Below are 15,791 nucleotides of genomic sequence, written 5' to 3'. Positions count from 1 at the left end.
TGTCCGAAAAGAATACTCTCAAGTAGCGTGTAAAGACATTTAATTTCAAGAAGAAGTCAATCTAATCCAATCCATCAGCCTGTTTGCGTCCACTGCTGGATATAGGCCTTCCTCATCCATCCGCACCCCACCATCTTCTTCAGGTAATCGGTCCAGCGGGCGGGGGTTCGTCCCACACTGCGCTTACCGGTACGCGGTCTCCACTCCAGAACACGTCTGCCCCATCGGCCGTCTGTTCTGCGATAGTCAGAACAAGGAGTAAAGAGGAAAAATAACGCATTCTAAACATAGCCTTATGATCTTGGGCAAATAAAAAATTGTGATGTTTCGCTCAAACTGAGAACAATTAGTTCCGGCTACCTGCGGATGTCGTTCAAGGGCGAAACTCACTTTCCGATGAAGCCGATGAGTTTTATACTTTAATTGGATATATTTTATTCGATCCCTAATAATCTTTAGCTTTAGATTGTTTTATTTGTTTAGGGTAACCGAGACGACCTAATACAAATATTTGCTACCATGATATTTTGCATATAGACGAGTGCAATCAGATAGATATGAACAAAATAACTAACGTGTCTCTTTTCCATTTTTCCAGGTGTTCGGCTCCAAAGCAGACCTGCAGCTTCACACGCAGATCCACCTGCGCGAGGCGAAGCCCTACCGCTGCACTCAGTGTCCCAAGGCCTTCGCCAACTCCTCATACCTGGCCCAGCACTCGCGCATCCACCTCGGCATCAAGCCATACCGCTGCGAAATCTGCCAGCGCAAGTTCACCCAACTCTCCCATCTCCAGCAGCACATCCGCACCCACACAGGTGACAAGCCCTACAGATGCACCCAGATAGGGTGCACCAAGGCCTTCTCCCAACTCTCCAACCTCCAGAGCCACAGCCGCTGCCACCAAACCGACAAGCCGTTCAAATGCAACTCCTGCTACAAGTGTTTCACCCACGAGAAGGACCTCCTCGAACACATTCCCAAGCACAAAGAATCCAAGCACTTAAAAACCCACATCTGCCAATACTGTGGCAAGAGTTACACCCAGGAGACGTACTTAAGTAAGCATATGAACAAGCACGCGGAAAGGGCTGATAAAAGGCCGCCGATTTCTGCGTTAGGACTGAGCGGGCTCAACAGGTCCTTAGCCGCGGCTGCGCCTACCGCTGCGCCGTTCGCAGATCACCCCTACTGGCCCAAAGTCAGTCCGGACTCCGCGGCACACATGTCTGATGACGGAGGATATCATCAGCAAAGAGAAAACGATGACCATCATGAACACCAGCTCCAACAACAGAGGGCTCTGTTCGCTCAACACGAGAGTCAAGAGGATCGGATCCAACCCCCCGTTTCGTCGGCTGCGAATTCCGCGTTCACGCCGATCAACTCGATGGCGCCACATCTCAACGGACTCTCCCATCATAGCGCGCTTCCTACACGACCTTACCTCTACGACCCGTTGCACTTTCAGCAAGCGAAGCAACAGCCTAACTCTTTCCCTAACCAACTGATATCACTTCACCAAATTCGAAACTACGCACACCAGCCGTCGGCCCTGCTGCCGGCGGAACACATCCTTCCCCACTCCCTCTCTCACAAAGACAAGCAGTAACCTCCTTGCCGTTTCCTGTAGGTGCACTTACGTTAGAACTTATGATGGTATTATTAGTCTATAAAGAAAAATAACGAAAATTATTAAAAATGTTTAGAATCTCGCTCTCCAAGACAGATTTTGGTGGTATTAAAATATATGTATGAAATACGAAATTCGTTTGTCATTTAGTGATGCGAAGTTCACTTTTTAGACTTATATCGATATTCTGTATAAAATTCTGAATTTTGTGAGTAAATGTAAACAAAATATATTGGGTATGAAATGTGATTTCAGATGTTGTGAGGATAATTTTTGAATTTATCTCTTATCGATTAGTTTTCATTAGAGCACCAGTTACCGTCATAGCAGATTAATTGTTATAATTAGGTACTGAAATCTTTGATTTTTCTAAGCAATTTAGCAAAAATGATGTTCAATTGTTTTTTATTTGCATTTTGCAATACTTATTGTTTTACTGCTGCCTTGAAGAAAACTAATCTTTAAATTGAAATGTCAAAGCAATAATATCAGAAGATGGCTCTGAAAATTTGTAAGAAAAATTATAATACAAATGCATAATCAAAAGGCTTTACAGGCATTTTTAAGCATAATAATACTTCTCTCTATAAATTTTAATTTTTCTGTAAATTTAATCACATTTTTAACTCTGAAAATACTAAAATATGTTAATAAAATATTATGTTTAACTGTAAAAAGATATTATATTGATTTTAAAGACACATTTTATGGAAATGATAATAATTGATGATCAACGAACGTACCAACCATAGTGACTATAATATTATTGTTTTGAAACATGAAATATGCAGTATATGATGTGTTGATTGAAATATATTTAATAGAAAAACAGAGTTCCTGATTGATTGATGAGTTACAATATCGATAGAATATAAAATTCCTCTTGAAATTTGATTTTTCTTATCTGTTGCATTTTATTGTATACGTTAAGGAAGTAGTAGACATGACAGATCTCTAAAACCATCACATTTGCACTCAGTTCCTACTTAGATCGATTAAATTCTTATTAAGCTTTACTTTTTCATTATCTATTATTCTACAATCTTAGTTAACGGATTAGAAAATGTGGTCTTCCTTCAGATTTGTACATTTATTGGAAACGAATTGAGATAAAGTAATAATTAGTGTTATCTGTTATTTAAACAGGGTTAAGTATTTTTATTTTTATAATTGTACGAGAAATTTCGGTGTTAATATTAGAGGTTGTGATTGTAATTTGTGATTTTGAGCAGCTTTGTACATTTTTCAAATAACGAATTTAAATATTGTATTAACGATATTTAATATTTGAAAGCAGCTTAATTTAAAATCAGTTAATTATCTTTATCCTTTTTTTATTTATTAAAACATAAAATTATACCACAATCTTGAAGGCTGAATACATTTTCTACTTGTACTTATTTATACAATACGTATTATGTAACTTATGAAATGTGAAAATATCGACGGGTGGCCAAAATCGCTTTTTCTCATCTATCGATATCGATAAAAGCGCACTTTTGTAAATATTTTGTAAATACTGAACACACATTTTTTGAGAAACCTTGAAATTTATTGAAAATATTTTTTCTTTTAAGTCTAAAATGCTTATGCTCAATTATATTAGACGTAAGATGTCGTTGGTAATGGATACATTGCAGGTACTCGAATGGCACGCAAACTTGTCTATTTGTTAAAATTTTGGTGTCAATGAAGATCAAATTGGCAATATTCTATACCTCTGTTTCAAGTTTTGGATTGTACTTAACAGTTGATATTTTTCATCCTCAATTTTATCGATAGCAAAAATTAGACGATTGGTTGACATCACTCAATCTTATTATTTATTGAAGTTTTTTAGCAATGTAATTGCATTTGCACAATAATAATGTACCTTTATTTACTTCCATTATTGATAAAGCATTAAGTAATTTAAAAAATCAATTGTCTAATGATTGCTGAGTCTACGATCAACTTTTATTACGAGTCAATACGTAGTCTGAATTGAACTGTTTCACTTTTTCGTATTACCTACTAACATTTGAATTCTTGCCAAATGAAGACCGATTTCAAATGGAATCATTTCTACAGAAGTAACCGATATTTTTACCAGTTAAAAGAGTTATTAGCTCAAAAAATAGGAATATAATCTTTATTCAAATAAACTTAACAAGTGTTTTTCAATCGCCCAGTGAATCTCCCAATGAATATGAACCAAAAGAAAAGACGTCCTGACTCAGTCACTGACACACTCATCAACACCTAGCCCAAAACCTTGGACCTAGAAAGCTGAAATTTTGCACAGAGGTTCCCTTTATGACATTGATAAGGAATAAGGCCAGATTTTTTGAAATTCCTCCAATCTATATAATATATAAAACATATAAAATGTTTCTATTTATGTCCGTTATAGACTTTGAGACCATCCAACCGATGTGCACCAAACCGGTTTCATTCGAAAGGCAATAATGCGAAGATAGTTTTTGACCACTAAAACAATGAATTAGGTACATTCTTTTTTAGCGTGTGTTATTAGCACATAATTATGCTAGTAAGATATTATATTAGTACTTGTTCACAGTACAACTCCGATACAGTTTCAAAAATTTTCATCTACATTTTCTAGTAACAAGGTGTTTTAAAAATCTTTTTGAGTACGAAAAATAACAGTTCAGTTAAGGCAATAAAGCTGATTAGCTTCAGAAATGACACGTTCTTAAAAGTTTATATTAGACCAAAACCGACCTAAATAATTAGTCTAATTTTAAAGTATACGAAATATTGTTGATTTATTTCTTTTGGAAAATCGCATAATATTGTGTAGTCTTTAAAAAATGTGATAGGAGACGAAGTGCTGGGGAGAGGTGTATTTTTCGAAAATCTTTCGTCTAAAAGTTGATTTGCTATTGATCTTTTTTTATTAGGTTACGAATTCTTAGGTTGTGGTTAATTGTGATTCAGGATACTGATCCTTGGGGACTAGTGGTCTAAGAGCTAATGGACTGTTTTTTCAAAATGTTCATACAGTGTCAAATGCTTATATGTACACATATTTTATATTCATTAAAATCGGACACTTTGATTATCGATAACCTAAGTGCACAACACTTATGCTAACCACGCAACAATTCTTGTAATTGTTATAATTAAATGCGAAAGTGTGTTTGTTTGTTGGTGTGTTGGTTTATTGGTTTGTTGGTTCGTTGGTTTATCGGTTTTTCCTTCAATCACGTCGCAACGGTGCAACGAATTGACGTTATTTTGCATTTGTATTTTGTATGGGTATAGATAAAAGAGAGTGGAGGGTGACATAGGCTATTTTTATCCCGGAAAACCAAAAAGTTCCCACGGGATTTTTAAAACTCCTAAGTCGCGGGAAATTAGCTAGTTACTATAATAATAACGAGCCAGATACGTAAAAGATATAGTGTATAAAGCGTGTGCACCCCCACTCTCATATTTCGAAGGGACGGCAGTTCGACACGTCCGGAGAGAGATCAGGTGCAGCTGCGCGGGGCCGACGGCTTTACGTGCTCTCCGAGGCTGGGTGTAATATCGCCAAATCCCAACTACGAGCTCCTAATGAAAATTTCTAGGCAGAAATCTTAATAACTTTCATGAACCAACCCAGGACTGATGTGTTTATTAGGTATTGACATTTCATGTAAACGGTTATGCATTGTGAAATTTTAACAAACACAATATCTAGACGGTTAACCTGCTTAAGATGTTGGCCTCCGATTCGCGGGGTCGGGGGTTCGATCCCGGGCACGCATTTCTAACCTTTCGAAGTTATGTCACTTGCTTTAACGGTGAAGGAAAACATCGTGAGGAAACCTGCACGCCTGAGCGTTCATAATGTTCTCAAAGGTGTGTGAAGTCTACCAATCCGTACCTGGTGGACTGTGGCCGGCGATGGGTTCAGAATAATTATGATGAATCTATGAAAATAATACATAAATTATGTGTAAAAGTCTAGGTGTATATTATAAACATTTTGGTGATAAACACTTTGAAAAAACAGTCCACTCGCTCTAAGTCTATAATGTATTGCCGTCTGTCCGTTTGTCACAAAGTTAGCCAAATGCTAATTATTTTAAGTTCTTGTACAAATTATTGTTTTTTTTATTAATTATTGTATTGTAATGCAATATTAAATCTCTTCCGAATTTGTTATAGTGCTTACGCGCAATGTAGATAGATGACATTGAGCCAAGAATTTATCCAAATTTTTTTAAGGTTGTTCGCACACCTGTCAGCACGCACGCAACGTACCGTACGCACCGCACCGAATTTAAATCATTGCATGTTTATTTTTCTAAATTCTAGTAAAGTAAGCAGTGATCTTAATCGATGGAGTTCTCTGCCAGGCTTTTGTATGGATTAGATAGATAGCAACACAAAATATTAGATAAACAAGACAAAAACAAAGAAACAAAAAATAAAAAGAACTCAACAACAAGGACTGAATTGAGAAAAACAAGGATTTTTATACACCATGGTCTCATGTTACTTGTGTCCAGCGACTCGCTGCTTCTATCTACGTAGTGAGGGGTCTACCGATGATGGGTACTTGGGATCCATCATTAATTTATTATTCTATGCCCATTTTATTAAAAATCTTCAAAGTTCGCGAGACAATAGATGACTATCACTATGGATTTTTGCTCGTGCACAGTACAATAATTGATTTCCGCGATATTTTAGTGATTTTTACTATATTATTCATAAAAATAAAAGGGCGTTTAGAATTTCATGACTAACCATATTTCGCCCTATAACTGTAATTTTTAATTTACTCGGCATACATTCTGAACACGCGGGGATAATAGCAGCAGAATTTAAATTCGACTGCTGATTGGTACACTATTATTTTCTGTCGTCATCAGCGTTTCAACGTCCACTGCTAGCCATAGGGATGCTCTTATAGGGACACCACGATGGGGAGTTGCCTAAATGTCTTCTGTTCACCTAATGATCTGCCAACGCTCTGTTTTCCGCTGCGAGGTCGCCATTCCAGCACCTTGGGACTCCGGTTTCTTCGGTGCATGATTCGAATTTTGAATGTTACAATGTCTTCGATGCGTATGTACGTGCGGTGCGTGCGGTAATACTGCTAGGTATGCGATCAGCTAACTTCGGTTGTAAGGTTGGATTAAAAAGGTCGCCAATATCTCTCTATTGTAAGTAGAAATGTGATATTGTAATGATTTTTTTAGTTAGTTAAGTGTAAACTTATTTTTATGATTACATATAATATTTTTGTAAGTACTTTTTTCGTTTTATGGATAGTTTTCGCTTTGTCTAGGCGTTCCCGTTTCAAGATTTTAGATCGAAGTGAGCGGTATCTTTTTTGTTACTTAAAATTGATTAAAAATTAATTACAACTATGCCAAGATCTATATTCATTTTATTTCTATACCCCTAATCACCTCAGAAACAGATGACTATTGAAATAGGTATTTATGATTCAAAAAAAGTAAGTAAAATCAAAGCAAAATAGGGCTACTTTAGGGCTACCTGCGTCAAATGGCACTAGGTAACATTTGACGCCTGCCAGTAACATCGAAGCTGCGACGTTATGTTAGAAGTTACCTAACTATCGTGAACTGTGCCACAGGTTAGAAGGATTTAAATTAAAAAACCAATTTTGAAAATTTTCTTCTTTATTTAGTAAACAGTCGCAAATTATTAAAATAAGGTACTTAAAATAGGTATTTACAATAAAAAGGGGTTGTTCTACCTACGTAGGTAAAATTCATACAGGCACAAAACATTCAAAAATTAGAAAGCAAAATATACCTAAAGATAAATACAGTAAGGTGTAATTTGTATTAACAAAGGTAAGTCAATGACACAGATTTTCGGGAAGTTAGTTATTTTAAAAACGGACATAAAAAAATCTGTAGTCTGTGATTTACCTTAGGTTCTACCATCGTAACTATTCTCTAAAAAGACGTTATTATATAAGTCTGACTTAAATAATAATATTAAGAAAGTAAAAAAAATTGCTGCAAAAAGTAACGCACGCATTGGTTTAGTTTTAGTTCAAAATTCTAGATATAGAATAGTGGCTGTGGTTCCCAATCCAAAAACGAAAAAGCGAATTTTGAGAATTCTTCAAAAACATTTTTTAAGAAAAAGATGCAGAAGGATTCCTATAAGCAGACAGAAAGACAATAAATAAGATAAGAAATTCGCTTAAACCTTTTCGGCCTACAAATTACATCTCACACCTTATAAACTAAAAGGGAATATTTTCAAAATAATACTTTATATGTATTGTCATTTAGTCGCCCTAAAAACTAAACGAGAATCATATAAAAACACAAAAACTCTCAGATTCAAGGAAAAAGTTAGACGGTTCAACAATTTTTTTAAAAGAAGCCGACTACTTTATAGTAAATTCTTTATAATTAATTTACTATTCATAGTAAATTAATCAATTTTCACTGCAATTTATAGTAAATTCTTTATAATTAATTTACTATTCATAGTAAATTAATCAATTTTCACTGCAATTTAAAAATTAAACTTGATCATTTTCATTTGTGTCACTTTGAAATCGAAAATATGTTTCGTACTGAGTTACGATTTCATAAAAATAATATAGAGAACCCCCCAAAACTACTCTACATAATTATTATTCATAATTTGGTAAATTAATCAATTTTCACTGCAATTTAAAATTAAACTTGACTTGATCATTTGTGTCACTTTGTAATTGAAAACATATTTTATACTGAGTAACGATTTCTTAAAAATATAGAGAATCCCCCAAAAATCTTTACTGTGCACTGCTATACCCATTTATATTTTATACGTGTGACAAACTGGCTTCACGTTATTAAGATACCGTTTATCTTTTACCTTCAATCTGTGACAAAAAATCGAAACACTGGCACAATTATTACGACTAGATAAATAGTTTTGATTGACAATACAAACATGACATGTGATAACATTATCATGGAAAAATTCACATAAAAATATCAATAAAGGAACAACAAAATAAACATTATAACATAAATAATTTGATGCTGGATTTACGAAAAGGTGTCTTTCAAAACTGCACCAACCAAACGACTGTCTACTGTCTTTCATTTAGTCTTAGAAAATGTTCAGGAGAACACATTGTTACTATAATAATTAATAAGTAAATTAAACTATTATGCAAAAATTAACTAATTTTGGAATGGTTCCCCTTATTAAAGTCATCACTAATCAGTAAGTTGATATAACAAAGCTAAAATCTGAAATCGTTGATCGGGACATCAGTTGAAAAGGTACAAAACATTAATTTATCTATCTCAATTCTAATACTTTAGTTTGGAAGGTGCAATAATGAATATTACAGACTGACTAGAGATCGATTACAAGTCTTACTATATCCACGTATTTCAATAAAATAATCTAATAAAACCTTTTCGAAATCCTAAAACACAATATAATATTGAAGAAAAACAATGGATAATATTTGTTGATTCCTAATAAATAAATAATCGATTGAATGCAGCGTATGTAGATTAATTTGAAAACCCAATCTCGATTATAAAAATGTATTCGTAAAGTTGAAATATAAAAATTCTTTGGTAAGAAACACACATTTTTAAAATTTTCTAACTACTAAGGACGTTATACCTACTACGATTTTTAATTAAAGACCAAAAAATTTAAAAAATTACCGGGACGTAGAAAACTACGTCAGTCAATTACATAAATAATTGTAAAATTAAATGCTGACGAAAATTTCTTTATTATTGGAGTGGTATTACAGCCATCGTTAATAAAATTTTCTACTTCTATAAATCTACAAAAGGTACAGAAAACAATGTTAACTAAAAGATTATTAATGATGAGAAATGAAAGAATTACCTATTCTCATTATTTTTTTAATTTACGGAACACGTTCTAGGCTTGTTTCAAAATAACAAGGTTCTAGGAGGACCTGACTATGACTAACGACCTACAATACGAAATTGTTAAAGTAACAAAAGAAAGCAACGATCTATCACAAATCCTCGGTCTAAAATTAAAAATCGGAGCATACATACTGTTGGTCTCACGTAAAAAGACCGCTCTGAATGACAATGCTGATTGATGTATGTAACTCTGCATAAATAGAGTACCCGGCAGGAAATATTGTACTTCGGCCTTTAGAAAGAGATAGCAGTTTCGTAGAGCGTTCTCTCTGTCGTTGACAAAACGTCACATTGGTATCAGTGACAGAGGACAACGCTCTACGAAGCCGAAACCTCTAAATGTCGATGTACAATATTTCTTGGCAGCTACTGTAGATGATTTTATTGGCTGTAGCCCGTCAGTTCGGCAGTCTGAAGTCAAACGCGGTGTGGCTTGGACGTGCGCCTGCAATCAAACTACGTCTAGTGGTTAGCCAGTGAAAACACTTTGTGGTGATAGCTATGAAGAGATCACTACTGAAAGGTTGTCTGAGCACCATATAGAGCAAACCACTATAAAAGATCGATAAATCACCGACTGCATATATTCATGATCAACGGTCTCTTTACGTGATACCAACTGTCTGGTGACAATTCTGGTTTAGACTTCAACCTTGTACGGAGAGCCGGGGATGTGGTCGTCTCCCCACTTGACGATGACGATGTACTCCCCCCTGTCCCTGACGACGTACCAGCACTCATAGTTGTTCTTGCCCTTGTGTTTGAGCTGGACTTCGTCGCAGGGCCCTTTGGGACCGTAGATGCCAACGTAGAGGATGTTGTTGCCTGTTGAAAAGGATGGATTTAAAGTAATTTTGTTCGTGATCCATAAAGAATAACAAAAGACGCAAGAGATCACAGAACTCTTGGCAGCTATTGCCTTGGATCTTTGACAGCATATGCAGTGTAAGAGCATGCAGTTTCAGATATTTCTGTTACGCGGTGGCATTATTCGCATATTGATCGAGAGACTTATACCTTCTGCAGTTGTAAAAGCACTGTGGCATTCTCTTAAGAGAGATTTAAACAACCTATCGCTAATATGCTTAACCATTTGCACCATTGGTTGACTGGAGATACCGCTAGGCAAATTGTGCAATGCTTGCAATGCTTATGACGAAAATTATAATGTTTCTGTATATTCAGTCGTTCATTCATTCATTCTCAACTCACCAGCATCAGCCGCATGCACCGTGAACTGATTGTGTTTATTGAGGTACGCCTTCTTCAGCCCCATGCCCTTGCTGGTCACCTTGGTAGCATCTGACTTGAACACGGGCAGCGCCGGCCCTTGCTTCGCGGCAGCTAGCTTCGATACCTTCTGAACCGTCTCCACGGTTACTGAGGATGTTTCTTGTGCTCCAATTTCCGCTAGGTTAGGACCTGAAGAAACAATACAGAAACTTCCAAGACTGAAAGGCAGCTGACTAAAACTTTATGAAGAGTTTCTTAAGTTAAACCGTGAGAAAGGTGTGGCCTTGTTTTGATAGCGCATATTAGTCGATTGCTGGCAACAGTGCTACTGATTCTGAGCACAACCTAATTTTAGAGTATTCGCAACCTCTTCTTACTAATGTAATATGAAAAGGACAGACGCAGATTGACAGTTTTTTTTAATTTTTAGATGGTAAAACCCGTGGTTTTAGCGCACAGTCGCGAGCCTACTGATTTTTGTAGTGTGTACTAAAATTTAGAGTCTTTAAATGTAAAGTTCATGTTCTGTCCCTTTTTAGCATTGTTAAAAAGAAAAGGATGCAGATACTCTAAATTTAGTTTAGAGAAAGACAATGGAATCGGTGCCACTGACTAAGTAATATGCCGTATGCGTAGGTAGAAGGTAGGAAGAGATGAAAACTAATTAATGGTGGTTCAAATTTCGTTTTCATATTGTGACGTTGTAAATTTTGAACTACTAATTAGCGTTTCGCTTTTAATAAAAAATCTATTTTGTTCAAAGTATGTTGGTGCCACCTAGCATCAAGGTGCAGAACTACGCGTGGGTCGATGTTCAGAGTTCATTCGAGCCACAATAGATGGCGTTTGCTTCGTTGTCAATTGTCGTAAAAATAAAACAAAATAATTAAATAAAACCATAATATCATTTGTTTATTGTTAAGTCATTAACAAAACGGTTCTTATAATATATCCTTAGGTTCCGCAAATATTCAAAAATGAATTGGCTTCATGATCAAACTAACACAGAGCGGCCACACTCGGGTTGCGTCTGGCAACACCGATTGGATGAGATTTAGAATTTTCCTGGAGTCAACATGTGAAGACGAATTTCTTTCGTTCCAGGAAAATCTCATTCCTTTTCGCCCATGGCTTCGCCTGGGAAAATACAATAGTAATAAATTTAATCATCCTAACGTATTTCAATGTTTCATCAATTATGTTCCAGTTATTTTATCTTCCCAAATAAATGAGGATAATGGGTTGTGGGTGGACTTCTGAAAACCATTGGTGGCCAGGAGTTCAATAGGGTTTACGTTTTTAATTTTACGTTTACGTTTTACGTTTAGCTTCAGTTTTCCGTTTAGTTTCCGTTTTTAGTTTTCGGTTTTCGTATTTATTTCTTTTGCACATTCACGTTGACAACTTAATTGCTATGGATAAGACTTGGTGAAAATCTTTGTAATGAAACATTTCGGTTGTGAAGAATCAAATAAATTGAGTTTTGGATCTTGGCCGATGCCGTCCAGCTACCTTGCAGTCTTCGCACCTACAAGTAAGCAAATGTTTGTATCCTGCAACAGTTTAGTGAACCTTCTTAGTGTATGTGTACAGTAAGAACCCTGTCTTTACTACTGAGCTTTTATTTTGAAACAATTTTATGAATTTTACTGTGTCATTGTCTATTCCATGCCAATGGCATCTTAAATTTAAAACATAGATCTTATGTACTATCTACCAAGTCATTCTAATGTATCTAAATTAAGTCTTGGCATTAAGCTAGAATAACTAAGCATTATTAGCCATCATTCTGTATTAAGCGACCCCGGTAAAAGTTACATTAAAAACAATTTTGCCTAACATCTAGCAAATTTCATTTATAACACCTCATATGCATTACAAGGGAGTCGACGGCTAGCTTCTATTCTTTACTAGGTAGATAGATCAAGTAAAGTAAATTAAAATTATTTTTTTTCCTCTAATCTTTGTAAGGTGGTAGATTATTCCGTATCCGGGTATATTTCTATTCCGCCCAATTTATCACCCTTACAAATGGCGCCCGAACAGGGACATAGTGTGGAAAAAGACCTATCCACAAAGCGACGCTACAAATTTTTTCGCAGCTAAGCTGGCACCTAAGTATGAAAAGTGCAGGGTTGTCAAGGTTTTGTCACCTTTGGTTTATGAACTAGTTAGAGTAGCTGACAACCACCCAATAGGCACTTGGCATATTAAGGATATTAAGAAGTAGATATTTGCCATTACTTAGTTTGGTCTAAACTGTTTGAATATGTAAGTTATCAATATTCAATTAGGAATTTGAATGAGTGTAGTGATGTTCTGAGTTAACAGTTACATTACCATGGTTCAGTTGAGGAGGAATGTAGTGGATGTATGTAGGGATGAATATGTGATGATTGGAATGCTTGTGGTAGACCAACCGGTAGAGAAAGTAAAAATGCAAATATCGTACTTTGGGGATAACGAAAAGGGGGGGTTTTGTGTTTTGTTTTCGTTTTCCTTCTAGATAATGGATCATTTCTGTTATTTTTCCGATTCTGTTCCGAGATCTATTTTCTAGGAGAGTTATTTCGTTTTTTTTTCTCATATTCCGATTTTGATTCGGTTTTATTTTTCCGAATGGGATAGAGAACGGTTGCCATATCAGATGGACCCGTTCACAACCAGATTTTCCGTATTTGTTGAGTAACAAATATTACGATGGTAGTTTAAAAGAGTGAACCACCGTAGGCCTAGACGCATTCTATCAGTCAGCTGAAGAATGATGCCAAGATGTTTCCACTCAAGTGTCTTAGACACCATGAAGCTTTTTTGTATATATTCTTTTTAGAAGTTAGGGTTGTGTAGTTAAGTATAATGTATAAAACCTTACACTGTTTTCAGTATATTTATTTTGTTAGACAATTTTCCTTGTTAGTAGTAGATGTGCGTTCACGCGTAACTTCTGTGTTTTTTTTTGTTTGTTTCAGGCAAATTGTTAGTAGTTGTTGGATGACGCTGAGGGCAGCGTGGTTCAACCTGTTGAACCTTTTCGTAGGAGGGGAAGTATTGTGACGTTGTAAATTTTGAACTACTAATTAGCGTTTCGCTTTTAATAAAAAATCTATTTTGTTCAAAGTATGTTGGTGCCACCTAGCATCAAGGTGCAGAACTACGCGTGGGTCGATGTTCAGAGTTCATTCGAGCCACAATAGATGGCGTTTGCTTCGTTGTCAATTGTCGTAAAAATAAAACAAAATAATTAAATAAAACCATAATATCATTTGTTTATTGTTAAGTCATTAACAAAACGGTTCTTATAATATATCCTTAGGTTCCGCAAATATTCAAAAATGAATTGGCTTCATGATCAAACTAACACAGAGCGGCCACACTCGGGTTGCGTCTGGCAACACCGATTGGATGAGATTTAGAATTTTCCTGGAGTCAACATGTGAAGACGAATTTCTTTCGTTCCAGGAAAATCTCATTCCTTTTCGCCCATGGCTTCGCCTGGGAAAATACAATAGTAATAAATTTAATCATCCTAACGTATTTCAATGTTTCATCAATTATGTTCCAGTTATTTTATCTTCCCAAATAAATGAGGATAATGGGTTGTGGGTGGACTTCTGAAAACCATTGGTGGCCAGGAGTTCAATAGGGTTTACGTTTTTAATTTTACGTTTACGTTTTACGTTTAGCTTCAGTTTTCCGTTTAGTTTCCGTTTTTAGTTTTCGGTTTTCGTATTTATTTCTTTTGCACATTCACGTTGACAACTTAATTGCTATGGATAAGACTTGGTGAAAATCTTTGTAATGAAACATTTCGGTTGTGAAGAATCAAATAAATTGAGTTTTGGATCTTGGCCGATGCCGTCCAGCTACCTTGCAGTCTTCGCACCTACAAGTAAGCAAATGTTTGTATCCTGCAACAGTTTAGTGAACCTTCTTAGTGTATGTGTACAGTAAGAACCCTGTCTTTACTACTGAGCTTTTATTTTGAAACAATTTTATGAATTTTACTGTGTCATTGTCTATTCCATGCCAATGGCATCTTAAATTTAAAACATAGATCTTATGTACTATCTACCAAGTCATTCTAATGTATCTAAATTAAGTCTTGGCATTAAGCTAGAATAACTAAGCATTATTAGCCATCATTCTGTATTAAGCGACCCCGGTAAAAGTTACATTAAAAACAATTTTGCCTAACATCTAGCAAATTTCATTTATAACACCTCATATGCATTACAAGGGAGTCGACGGCTAGCTTCTATTCTTTACTAGGTAGATAGATCAAGTAAAGTAAATTAAAATTATTTTTTTTCCTCTAATCTTTGTAAGGTGGTAGATTATTCCGTATCCGGGTATATTTCTATTCCGCCCAATTTATCACCCTTACAATATCTTTCCTACATCAAAGAGACCAAGCCATCAACCCCAGTTATATCACTAGCATCTGGTAGAAATCTATTCAGTACGTAAGATACAAAACCGCAACCATGATAGAAGACCAAGATGAAATCAAAACTTTAGCTAGAACTCTTGAATTGAGTTAGGTTTCTAACAATGTTTCGAAGAAAAAAACTAACTTCTAAAATATAAAAAGGATAAATCTAATGTGAAAAAAGTGGAAAAGTTTACCAGTGGCTTCAATCTTGAAAGGCGACCCAACGATGTGACCACCGTTGTACTTTATACTCATGTAATAGAAGCCAGGGGCGAGAGGTGTGTATCGGACCTAGGAAAAGTAAACCAGTTGAATAAAATAAAATAGTAGAATAATAATAATTAACTAGAAAAAAGCTGTGATAGCCGAGTGGTTAGGACGTCCGCCTTCTCATCGAAGGTTGGGGGTTCGATCCCGGGCACGCACCTCTAACTTTTCCGAGTTATGTGCGTTTTAAGTAATTAAATATCACTTGCTTTAACGTTAAAGAAAAACATCGTGAGGAAACCTGCATGCCTGAGAGTTCTCCATAATATTCTCAAAGGTGTGTGAAATCTACCAATCCGCACATGGCCAGCGTGGTAGACTATGG

General features: G+C 35.7%; 2 protein-coding genes across 13 annotated transcripts in view; one reads left to right on the top strand and one right to left on the bottom strand.

The window, feature by feature from the left end:
• rn (rotund) overlaps positions 1-7,012 on the top strand; it is a 220,276-nt gene extending 213,264 nt beyond the window's left edge. For all 3 annotated transcript variants that reach the window (XM_069506550.1, XM_069506551.1, XM_034981143.2), the window contains one exon: positions 599-7,012. In XM_069506550.1, coding sequence (XP_069362651.1) covers positions 599-1,612 — 1,014 coding nt within the window. In that variant the 3' untranslated portion in view covers positions 1,613-7,012. The remainder of the gene's footprint in view (positions 1-598) is intronic.
• Positions 7,013-7,266: 254 nt separating this feature from the next.
• The window catches only part of cher (filamin protein cher), a 98,014-nt gene continuing 89,489 nt past the window's right edge, over positions 7,267-15,791 (bottom strand). For all 10 annotated transcript variants that reach the window (XM_034981142.2, XM_034981141.2, XM_069506536.1 and 7 more), the window contains 3 exons: positions 15,394-15,490; positions 10,747-10,956; positions 7,267-10,359 (listed from right to left, as the gene is read on the bottom strand). In XM_034981142.2, coding sequence (XP_034837033.1) covers positions 10,175-10,359; positions 10,747-10,956; positions 15,394-15,490 — 492 coding nt within the window. In that variant the 3' untranslated portion in view covers positions 7,267-10,174. The remainder of the gene's footprint in view (positions 10,360-10,746; positions 10,957-15,393; positions 15,491-15,791) is intronic.

Source organism: Maniola hyperantus, chromosome 23 (genome assembly GCF_902806685.2).
Source record: "Maniola hyperantus chromosome 23, iAphHyp1.2, whole genome shotgun sequence".
In the NCBI taxonomy this organism is placed as follows: domain Eukaryota; kingdom Metazoa; phylum Arthropoda; class Insecta; order Lepidoptera; family Nymphalidae; genus Maniola; species Maniola hyperantus.
Note: the sequence above shows the minus strand (reverse complement) of the source record. Positions and strands in the feature narration are given on the sequence as shown.